This window comes from Lepisma saccharinum, chromosome 17 (genome assembly GCF_977018435.1).
Source record: "Lepisma saccharinum chromosome 17, izLepSacc3.1, whole genome shotgun sequence".
Taxonomy (NCBI): Eukaryota; Metazoa; Arthropoda; class Insecta; order Zygentoma; family Lepismatidae; genus Lepisma; species Lepisma saccharinum.
In genome coordinates, this window is record NC_139245.1 from 31039426 (window position 1) to 31051823 (window position 12398).

The 12398-nt window shown below is 35.6% G+C and overlaps 2 protein-coding genes across 10 annotated transcripts in view; both read left to right on the plus strand.

The window, feature by feature from the left end:
* LOC146001657 (uncharacterized) overlaps positions 1-5547 on the plus strand; it is a 32433-nt gene extending 26886 nt beyond the window's left edge. For all 8 annotated transcript variants that reach the window (XM_083139262.1, XM_083139263.1, XM_083139267.1 and 5 more), the window contains exons 11-13: positions 340-456; positions 2066-2197; positions 4791-5547. In XM_083139262.1, the coding sequence (XP_082995388.1) occupies positions 340-456; positions 2066-2197; positions 4791-5443 (902 nt within the window). In that variant the 3' untranslated portion in view covers positions 5444-5547. The remainder of the gene's footprint in view (positions 1-339; positions 457-2065; positions 2198-4790) is intronic.
* A 6700-nt stretch (positions 5548-12247) lies between these two features.
* Positions 12248-12398, plus strand: part of LOC146001659 (uncharacterized) — a 35010-nt gene continuing 34859 nt past the window's right edge. For both annotated transcript variants that reach the window (XM_083139273.1, XM_083139274.1), the window contains exon 1: positions 12248-12365. In XM_083139273.1, coding sequence (XP_082995399.1) covers positions 12326-12365 — 40 coding nt within the window. In that variant the 5' untranslated portion in view covers positions 12248-12325. The remainder of the gene's footprint in view (positions 12366-12398) is intronic.

The following is a 12398-nucleotide window of genomic DNA, read 5'->3' on the forward strand; positions in this document are numbered from 1 at the left end:
TGATTTATATATATATATATATATACATAAATATAATATAGTTGATAATAACTACCCAAAATAGATAAATGACAGTAGTATTCAAGGCCAAGAGAACAACAGAAATGTCACTTTGTTCGACTATGTTGTTAACGTGTCCTAGAATGGGTTAATTTTTTTGTGTGAGCTTTCTTTCGTTTATTTCAATAATTTTTGGTCATAGTTCTTTACTGTACTGACTATATTTTTTCTTTTTTTGAGCAGTGTAATAAAATTGAGTTAATTTCTCTTAAAAGCCTTACAACATAAAGTTGAGTTTTCAATTTACATTATCATGTGAAATATGTTCTGCTCTTTCAGCAAACCTCAACATCCATGTGAAGTTAAACCATACAAACGTTAAACTTTTTTCCTGTAAACAGTGTGGATTTTCTGCAAGTTTAAGGAAAGTTAAGGAACATGAAAAGATTCATGCAGGTAAGCTTTCAGTTGTTAAATATGTAGTATTATAAACATATGGTACTAATCTTTATGGGAATACTTCATAATAAATGTCATAAATTATCATCCCAATTAATTCAGAATTAATAAAAGGGACAAACAGAAAATCGGTCTGAAGGTCAATCACTTGCTTTCCCTTTGGTGTGTAACTGTTAATTATTATGATGAAGAAACGAACTAATGCTGGTCTATGATTTGGTGGTATCCTGGACTTTGCTGCTTAGAGACTTAGAGGCAAAAGCAATCTATTCTGAGATTATAAGATTTTCTGAAAAAATTCCGTCTCTGTAACATTAGAAAATTTTTCTGCATTTTAAGTTTATTTTACGTGATCCCCTGAAATGTGTAAAATCAAGGTTCACTGTATTCAAATTCAATATTCTCTTATTACTTTGAGTTTGTTATTATTTTTTATGTTGAATAATTTTTATTATTTAATCTCTCGTGATCTAGAATCAATATTCATTATGTCAGGTTACCAAGATGACTGATTCTTTGCATAAAGACATTGCAATACATATTTCAAGTCGTCTACATAGAATTAACAAACATTAAGTTGATTATTTGTAGCATTTTAGTTAGCATGGTTAAGTTCTGAATGTCATAATGCTTTTGTTGATAGCATGGATGAAACCAAGATGGAAGCTCTAAATTGTAGTGTTTGATATTAGTCATTATCCCCGATTTTAGTTATTTTACATTTCTTTTCTGCTAATTGTGACAAATGGAATGGTGATACGATGAAGGGACAATCACAAACAAATATGGGTCACAGGTTTGAATCCCAGCCTGGGCATGGGTGTTTGTGAGTGTAATTTCATTGTATCATCACTCATCCTCATCTTTGCGATTAGCCAAAAGAGGCAGAAAAGTGAAGTAAAATAAACCAAATCAATCAATCAACAAAAAAAATGGCTGTGGATCTTAGGTGCCAGAGCCTCAGCCTGAAAAATTCAGCCCAGGGTGCATGTGGAAGGTTATATATTATTATATATTATGATGCTTCATGCTGCCCAGTGGCTCCGCCAAGTGGTAAATTTGTGCCATAGACAATCAACAATTGACCCACAAATGCACAAATGCAGTAGCATAGTCACTGGGTCTGTCAAGTTGCCAACATGATAAATGATAAATATAGCAACCCCAATAGAAACACAACTTCTATATTCACTGAACATTTGAAAAAGGTTGACAAGTCATTCAGTAGCACCATTTGTGGCCTTTTTGCTGTGCAGTCAAAGATTTTTTATGTACATACCTAACACACCTGTTGCCATTTCTCTCTCAGATATGATGACACATACACATTTGTTTCATCAATAAGTAGGAAGTAATTAACTAAAATATTTTTCATTACATTGATGTCAAATAATTGCTACCGGAATACTTCTACATGATGTTGATTTTGAAAAACATACTAATTATCACAGCAATACTTACTAAATTATTTCCTGAATTCCATGATACTAATTTGTAGAGCATAATTTTATTAGTAAGTTTAGTGACCAAACTATAATCTGTACCACTATAGAAGTCTTATATTACTTAATTACAATTACTTACTATCTTTTTCTTCTTTTTTCAGAAAAATTACATAAGTGCATGTTTTGTGGTTACACATGTGTTAATATAGGATCTTTGAAAAGCCATCTCAAAGTACACTCAAGTGAGAAACCGTATCAATGCCCAGAGTGTGCTTATGCCTGTAAACAACATGGTAAGTTTATTTTGTGCATGCACACATACAAGTTTGCACACAATAATAATTTATATTTTTTCAATCAGTGGAAACCTGTGTGTCCTCTCTGGACTCTTAACTCCACAATTTCAACCCCATGTATTCGGAGGATTAAGAGAATGAAAGATCTAGTTGTAGAGTTGCTCTTTGTAATCCATGTGATACAAACTGACAGTATTTGCTCGAAAGGTCAGGGATGACACAAAAGTGCCACGGAGAGAGGTTGATGTGACGTTTGGACTAGGCAACCCAGCTCGGTTGACATTGCCACAGTGTGTGGGAACCAACGACTTTTCCCATATGTGGCACCAGTGCAATTCTACCCAGCTGCCTATTTTCATGGCCATGCATTTAGTCATAGTTTTGGAAGAATTCATGATGGAAACATTAACAACTAAATGTAGAGAGGTCAACTTTTTAGCTAAATTGCTTGTGAGCTCTTTCGTTTCCTCCAAGATTGTAACGACCACCATGTTAAGCAGATTTCAGTTGTATATTGGCATTTATCTTATTCGTATACTTTCAAGTTAAGAACTTGGATTAAATTATTTATACTTAATTGTTTTTATAATTCATGTATATATTTACGTTTTATCTTATGTTATAATATTATTCACGTATTTTTGCAACATTTATTCAGAATTTATAGGCTAATAATTATCCCAAATAATATATGCAACGTTTTCATTGTTTTTCAAGCACAAGTTAAATACCACTCTTCTTAATATCGATTTTTGTTCAACAATGTACAAGATTGAAGTAATTTATCTTCGTTATAAACTAAATCTTTATTTAATCATTTTTATGTACAAGGGCAAATATGATTTATTTGATAAAATCAGTTTAGTTATTTCTATATAGTTTAACATTGTAATATTATAGCAAAGTATTTCTCCCTCGTTTTCAATAAAATATCGTATTCCTATTGGCTGTTTATGTTAGGAGTGGGGGAACCACGCTTCGTGTTCTTGGCGATGTAAAAACTTCCACGTTGGCATTTTTAATTGTTGCCAACCTGAACTTTAGCTTACTATCGCTAATTAACATTGATGTGTTGTATAAATTATCAGTTTTTCTTGTGTTATTTTATGTTATGAGTTTGTATTGTAAGTTAGAACAATCTGTTATGCTGCGCCTCACGCTTGAGGTAGCAGTTGAGGTCTTGCTATTAACTGTGAAGGCGATGCGCAGACTCTCGTGTTAAATAAATTGCTTATCACTGCCTGCGAGCGTGCATGACCCAACAAATTATAACTTTTAACATGTGCGAATCAGTATGTACGTGCACGATTCGTGATTAAAGATTTTGGACATTTTAATTATAAAGTATTTGGAATTTTATTTACTGTCATGTGTCGCAATTCTGTGGTTTCCTTCCTGGAGGAAGGGTGGATCGTCTTAATCCCGATCCCTGGGTGAGAACTGGTGCTCCCAACTGACCAGCCGGAGCAAGGAGCGGTGTGTTGCCAATTCGGATCTCCATACCCTGGAGTTACGAGTGGTGGCACGTTGCATTGCAAGATACTCCGGCTTATGGCATACCTAACCAAGTATATTGGATGAAATAGCTTCAGTGATGCATTCTTCAGGAGCTCCATATTTCTGACCTTTACAGATTACATTTGTTGCTTCATATAGCCCCACAGATAAAAATAAAGGGAGCCAAGATCTGGTGAACATTTCCTCTAGCCTCCACACAGGCATCTTGAGCTGGGAAGACAAACTTGTGCTCGCAGCTCCAAAGGTATATTATGCATAGCAGTTCTTTGTTAAACACACAATAGTTTTCATGCACAACAACTTCTCTCCTGAGATTTCGGCCAGTATATGGGACAGGTGGTCACCCACAATCGTGATGAAATTGGGGAGCTACGAATCAGTAGCTTTAACCTGGTCATGGAAACCTATGACGATGACTGGGGGTTCGTTGTGCTGACCACACAACACCCTTAACTGGTTGGATTATCACCAGCTATGCTGAGGCATGTGGAAGTGACGCCAGCAGTCAGTAGGTAGACCTTGGTCCTCAAAGGCTGTTGCATCATGGGTTATGTTGTTTTCCTGTAATCTCCTCACTAAACTACACCTGGGGGTAATGACAGGATCACAAGTAAATATGATGGATATATAGATTCAATTCTATGAGAAATGAGAAAAATTCTCTCATTGGTATAAATATGTATCAGACCTGCAATGATATAAATGTTGATACTTGTGCAATATCATTATTACAAGAGAAATATTTATTACTATTATATACTATTATTACTCTACTATTACTATTAAATACTAAATTACATAAATACTACTTATTTATTACTATACTATTAAATTTATTAGTATCTACTAATATTGTTTTCAATGTCTTCCTTATGATTGGGTATATCAGTCATGTGCAAAAGAATTAATTTGTTACAACTATTACACTATTTAGATAAAGCTACAAAATGTTTTTCTTCTGCTATTTTCAGTTATATTGTAGTGTCAGTTTTGTTGTATTGATATGTTAAATGATAACTTAAAACGATTTGACGTAAACTAATTTGTATTGTCCTCCTCCTTTTTCTTCTAGCTAACTTAAAAACACACTTCAGAAAGAAGCATCAAGATAAGTGTTGGACTGAAGCCAAATACAAAATGAAGGCCCTCAAATTAAACTTAAAAGAAAATTCACCAATCGTAACTAAGAGACACAAGTGTTCAGTTTGTGAAGCTGAATTTGTCAGAGAGGATTCGTTGAGAAGTCACAAGAGGAGACATAAAGATAAAGAAGTGACAACAAACAATCCCCCTTTCAGTTCATTGCTAGCACAGTGTGTTGTAGTGAGTGAATCACAAAGCAGCACTCAGGACTGCATTTCATCCGGTAACAGTGACTTTTCTAGTTATTTCGAAAAATCCAATGTTGATGAAAATGATCCACTTAAGTCTGAAATGGAGGCTTTGGAAAGAACAATAATAAGTGTAAGTGAGAATTCGGTTCATTTTGAGAACAGGGATGATACACCAAAGGCAAATCCTGAACAGAATCAGAAACCAGTAGTTGTGTATTTGGAAGGGACAGTTACCAGTGCAAGTGATGGGGTTGATGACAATTTACGAAGTGCAGAAATATTGGCTTCTTTAAATGAAGTGACAACTTCTGGCATTCCTACAACTCATCTTGAGGTTGGCCAAACTCTTCTTGTTACACGGCCAGAAAATTTGGCATCTCACTTTAGATAGCATTAATTAATTTGCAAATTCTTATGTACATAGAACAGAGAAAATGTATTCTTTATTGTTATTTACTCATGTATTTTTTTTTATAAATAAGTAGGAAAACAAAATGTGTCATCTAATAAAAAAAAAGTATATTTCTTGAGAGTGAGTGAGTGAGAGAGAGAGTGTGTGTATATAGTTTGTACTTCTCCAATTTGAGCTGAGCTTCCTCCCCACAAAAAACTTGTTCTTCAAAAATATTATCTTTATTGCACTTACAACTATTTTGGTAGCACCAGTAACATCTAATTAGGTAAAAGTAAAAAGTCAAGTGCTCCCCTGTGCTATGCACCATGCTATGAAAGTGTATAGGAGGTGTGGGGTTAGGGCCCCACACATTCTTGATCACGGCCGAAGGTGGGGGTGATGTGATCAGCACCACGCCCCTGGCTGCCTTTACCCCACGGAGTTTCCTCCAGGTACTCACTTTATACGATGCTGGGTGGGCACCGTAGCTGCTTGAACAGGTGGAAAAATTTCCGGTTCTCCCCCGCCAAATCAAACCCGGGTCTCTCGCATGGTAGTCAGATGCTCTAATGTCTGTGCTACAGTGGCTACTATCTACTTAGGTAGGGCAATTGTAGTTCTATTAATTTCGGTGGCCACTGCCACCATCCTCGTTGGAACTTGTTGCACTGTTGTCATCTGCCTGCCTGCATCAGTTTTGTCTGCTTTTGCACTCAACCACATCGAAAATGGCTTTCAAATCTGACTTTGCTCGAGTTCTCGAACAGATGTAGCCGGCTTTGACTGGAGTTTATGAACATGTGTTATGCATGTGCATGATTCACTGTTCTCTTCAAAAATTTTCATGCAGAGTTTGTTATGGAGAGGCAAATTAATAAGTAGGTTGCATGCTCCAAGCCTACCCTCCCAGTCATTCCCCTGGCTTGGTGATGAAGTATGGTAAGTGGTCAAGGTTTAATCTTGCCACCAGAGATTCTATGTTCAAGTCCTGGGCTGGTCAGGAATGTTTTTTTCTTAAGTGTACCTTCATCAATTTCATCTCCATTCCTATGATAAGCCAAAAGTGGCAGAAATGGAACATAAAATGATTTCCCTTGTGGACTTGGTGCTTTCTGGATGAGGGAGAAAATCAAATCCCACATATGAATTGTATGCACTTGTTTTTGTGAGGGTGAATGGTATCATATTCAAGGTGGGGAATATACAAAATACAGTTTGTACCTAAATTAATTGATAATGGTACATGAATTAATATCATTTACACACACTGAATCATGTTTGTTACTTGGAAGTTCAACGAAAATTTTAAACAATCAAAGTTTAATCCTGTATGTTTGTCACAGAAGAGGTGATTCAATTTGGTAATGGTGCATATGTTAATGTATATAGTTTTTCCCCCGGCCAGAACTAGTTGCATTTGATTAGGGTTTTGAGGATCCTCATGACAATGACTAAATTGAATTTGCACATTAAAAATGAAAATAATTGAGATGCATGCTGAAATGTTTGTGGTATATTAAAATTGGTTTTTATGAAGGGGGGCATGTTTATATTGGAGAAAGATAATATACATAATTAAAACATGGCAATATTATTGGCACTTACAAAGCAGCTTTTTAGTTTTCGCTACATGTGTAGACTCAACTTATTGAATTTGTTGCGTGTACATGAAATGGTAATTTGTGAATGTGCATACCAGTGGTATTTCTATATTGTGATTTTGATAAATCATAGAATGTTGAATTATCTACAGGCCACAAAAGAGACCCAATAATATCGCTCACGGCACAATTGCCAACTCTACAAATCTTCATTCTCTTGGCATTTATTTCACTTCCACCTGAATCATGAATGACTCTCATTATAAAAAAAAATTGCCAACTGTGCATGTCACATTTTCTATAGAATTCTTAGCAGTATTATGTGTGTGTTTTAAGTGGTCATGTTTTGTAGTTTTAAACATGAAAAAAATCTAAACAAATAGGGCAGTCATTATAAGATGTAATGGTGATAAGTTGATAACTTCGTAGTTTTTATGGTTACATGCAGAGGCATCGCCTGAAGGGGGTTCACAGAGCACACGAACCCCCAACCAAAAATGGAAAATTTTCAATGTTTTCTTTTCTGCACAATAAAACACCACATTTCAATATACTTATTTTACAAAGCAACTTTTTCGTTCATAAAGTCTTCACAATGCTTCAAATTTCTCCATTTTCCCCGACTGTTGACCAGAAAAGCTCACCAGGTTAGGCAGCAAGGGCACTGGTACATCTGGTGCTATGAACTACTCCTGCTGTATTTTCCATGTTGTTGTAGTTCTCCAGGAGCAGAGAGAAACCAATGGGGAAGACTGGAAATAGGAGCATGTGCGCCTTCCGAAAGAACACTGTCAACAGATGGCAGCAACTGTTCGGAGAATGCCGATAGCAGCGGAGGGACGAGGTATTTTATTTTTCGTTTATCTTCTGTATTGGAGATATAATGCAAGCACTGTTTGCATTGTTATAGTAATTCCTAAGATCTTCGATGTTTCCAGATCTTTCTTTTCCAATACATTTCACCAAAAATTAAGGCTGCAAACCTCCTCAACAACTCCATTGAAAATAGTTGTCGCACACCCAAAATTTTGCATGCCGAAAGTTTTAAGTTCTAAAACACTATATCACCAAAATGAGCAGATTTACACTTACATCAATAGTTCAAATGTGTAGCTTAAACCTTTAGATAATGTAGATGAGTCAAAAGGAAAGAAGAATAAGAGACTGTTAGCAGAAAATAATATTTATCTTGGTACACATGTAAAACTAGTATGGGTAATTATCAGTTACATATTTTGGAAAATAAATTATAATTGTTATAAACTCCTACAGATAAGCTTTAAAACAATATTTTTAAGTATGACGAGCTGCAATTCTCAACATGAAATTTGAGCATTGCCAGAGAAATATAGGGAAGCTGTGAAATTAGAAATAGCTATTAAAAAAAAAATCACATATTTGACGGTATCATGATAACTAAAATAAAGAGAAAAGTAATTGTTTATTGGTTTGGTTTATTTTATTTCGCTTTTCTACCACTTTTTGCTAATCGCCAAGATGGGGATGAGTGATGACATGATGAAGGGACATTGACAAAGAACATCCATGCCCTGGCCGGGATTTGAACCCTGGACCCCTAGAGTTGTAGGATGCTGTGATAATCACTCTGCCATGGAGTTTGGCGAGGAGAAAAGTAAGGAATTTCAGTAATTCAAACTTGCAAAATAATTTTTGCATTGTTTAAGGTAGTCTTCACGGGCGACCGGGGTGGGGGGTGTGTTAAGCAGATATGATAATTTGCAATAAATTAAAATAGGCCTGTATTTTGTAAATGTATGTTCGCTAAGCACTCTGGCAGTGTGTCTACACAATGCGCTACAAATACAAGCTTCCAGGTTCATATCCTCGATTAAACACGTGCTGTTATATTTATATTTTTATGTTGCTTTCCTTTGACATTTGGCAAAGGCACTAGAAGAAAAATAGGAATCTTAGCTTCGATTCTTGGCTAAAATTTCGCCTTTAGTATCTCAATTAATCAATGTCACTTAGGTTCACTGTTCTTTTCTCTGCGATGGTTATCAATAATTGATTTGGTAACAGTTTCATACATCGGAGACACATTTCTTCAATTTTACAGAAGAAACTACTTATGGAAATGAGTTTCTCTAAGGTTTCCAACATTAGTCGAGGTATTTTCTTTCATTGTGGTATTTATTTGACTGGGAAATCATGTCAGTGTTTCCAATACCTTTTTTTTTTAACTATGCTTGCCTAACCTAACCTTATCGGAAATTGTTCGTGGGGCTATCCGTCAGCTACACGTGCATAATATACAATTTGCACATGTGACGAACACGATAGTAGGTATTTTTCGGTGAAGAAGGTTGGAAACAATGATATTTGAAAACAAAAGAAGTGATATCATTCGCAAAGTAAGCGATATCGCACCGTTACGTGTGTTCGGTAGCACTTAGAAAAATGTGTTATTTTAGTAGAAAAAGTGTTTGTTTTCGCATAAAAATCATAATGGCATCTTGAACTATGTTCCGCAATACACAATTGGTAAGTACGAACCATGTGATACACAAAATATCCGATTTTAATGTGTCTCTGATCTATGAAACTGTTACCATTGATTTCTCTGAGTTTGTAGCCCCCTCGGTCTGGGGGTGTCCAACGATTTACTCCACGCGACGCCACTGGTTACATGCATTGTGCATGTAGAGCAGTATCATGACGACAGCAGTTAATAACTTGCTATTCCTCTTTCACCTGCCTGCCTCACCACACAAGTCACAGTATATCTCTGGAGGTCACTGTTCTGACTAGTTATTTTTGCAAATTCTATAGGATAAGGAATGTTTATAATAGGCCTGCTGACAAAGACTTTGGAGCAAGTGTGAAGTTCAGATAAAGTAATTTGCAAAGTAATATTGTGCAAATTAATGCTGTGTGAAGCATTCTTTTGAACGGAAAATGTATATTATTGCAGGAGATGAAAGAAAGTACTGACTTTCCAAGAAAATCAAATGTATGAATTTACAATATCGGAAGTATCTCCAATTGCTTTCAAATTCACCATACTCACTAATTTTGGCATCATAATCACGAATCTGCAGTTAAAAATTGGCGGTCACATCTAGAAATTGCAAAATAACCTTGTCAATTACTGCTATGATTCTCCATACACTAACATGGAAACGATATGAAGATTTCTTCCTTTCTGCACAACAGTCTTGCTTCCAACGTTGCTCAAGTGTTGTGCAATAAGTGAGAGCACGTTGATTTGCATATGAGAAAATGGCATCTTGCGTAAAGGTAGGAAACATGTTTGCCCCACGAACCATTCACGGCAAGGTTATGTTAGGCAAGCATAGTTAAAATTAAGGGTCATCATAAACATAGTTTTGAAACTCTAATCATTGCAATAAATAGTTGTTTTCTTCATAAATCAAGGGTGTTTACTCCGTTCACGGACCCACTTTTTTCGACTTATTTTGCAATTTCTAGATGTGACTGCCAAATTTTAACAGCAGATTCGTGATTACGAGCAAAATTAGCGAGTATGCCGAATTCGAAAGCAATTGAAGATACTTCTGGTTTTGTAAATTCACTCCAAATCAAATCAAACATTCCTAACCTACTCAAAAGATGTAAACTTGCATGCATGTAGGAGTGTAATAATGATGCTAAGATTAGAAAACATGTTCACTATATGCTTATGGAAATTACAGAAAACGCATGTGTATTATGATGATAGATATCGGAACTAGATAACGATTAGATAAGCCAGAAACACATTTCTTGAAATTTACAGGAGAAAAGACGAGAATTGAGTTCTTGTGGACTTTCTGAAGCCGGGGAAATTGTTTTTTCAACCGGGGAAATTGTTTTTTCAAATCGTGCAACTTATTTGGCCTGTAAGTAAGGTATTTTTCGCCATTCATGCATCTCCGTTGCACGATAGCTCGTGCCACCATTACCGTCGACTACGTGAATCAAATGTTCCGTGCGTTCGGTTATGTAACCCCCTGTCAGTGTAGCAACCACGCGGTAGTTTGACAGGATGACGTGTCAAGGTTGCGTTGTGAAAATGTTCCCGGATATTGAAGACCCACGAGATTTTTTAATTGAACATGGAATCGTGAAGGAAGAAATGGAATGTCCTAAATGTTCTAGTATATGTAAGCTACACATTGCACAGGATGGGAAGTGGCTCTATATGTGTACGAAAGTTAATTTTTTTTTGTTTAAATTTATTTTTATAAATTTTCCTAACCTAACCTTCCGTGAATGGTTTGTGGAACAATTTTCGATTAAAAACGTTTTGTGAATTGCTTGTGCGGCATTTATAGGTTCATAGCATGCAATACATTTAAGTGTAGTGAGAGTTAATGTTTATTTTTTTTTGTTTAAATTTATTTTTCTAAAATTTCCTAACCTAACCTTCCGTGAATTGTTTGTGGAACAATTTTCGATTCAAAACGTTTTGTGAATAGCTTGTGCGGCATTTATAGGTTCATAGGTTTGGAAACACTGCACATTAGCTGACGACAGACAACGTGAGTCAAGATTTGCCCGCCGAATTAGCAACGACAAATAACTAATTATAATGTTAAAAATAATGTTTTTTTCATGGGAAAAAAAGTGATCCCAACTTGAAAAATGTTCCGCTATGCATATGAGGTAAGTAGAAATGAATTTTATTTGAAAATAAACGAGTTAAATGTTTCTCCGGAATATCTAACTGGTACCCAGAACTACATAACCTGCTCCAACAATTTCTGCATGTCACACCACCTCCAAAGTGTGTTTCATGCATTAATTTTGTGGAGAGTTGTGGTTGCTTACATCTAACGAGTTAATTTCTTCAAGTCTGAAAAATATGGAGAAAACGTCGATACAACGCTCAAAATACAGGAAACTTGAATAGATGCGCGATGAACGTCCCTACTTAGAGGTACTTTACGAATTAGCAAAGGTCTCTCTGAAATTCCTTTTTGAACAGTGTGGGAGATTTGATTCGGATCTCGCTGCTCAAATGTTACTGCACAGATTTCATGTTGAAGTAGTTAATAATAAAATATCCGTGTTAATTTGTAGTGTTTTCTTGTGTAGTATATATTCATAATTGAAACAACTTTATTCAATCCTTATTCAATAAATTACATACCCTTTCCCGTTGATCTAAAAACAAGATTTCGTACTTCTGTATTCAGACAGGAGCCATGTTTAATCTTGATCACCTAGCGCCATCTGGCAAACTAAGCCTCGTAATAAGCGTATGAAAGTTATTTGCATTGTATTTTGATAGTGTAGTCTAAGAAATTATGCAATGAGTATTCCAATAACTTCAGTTGGATCACAGGCTTATTGTAAGTATTTTATAATATTTGTCTTTGTTAGTA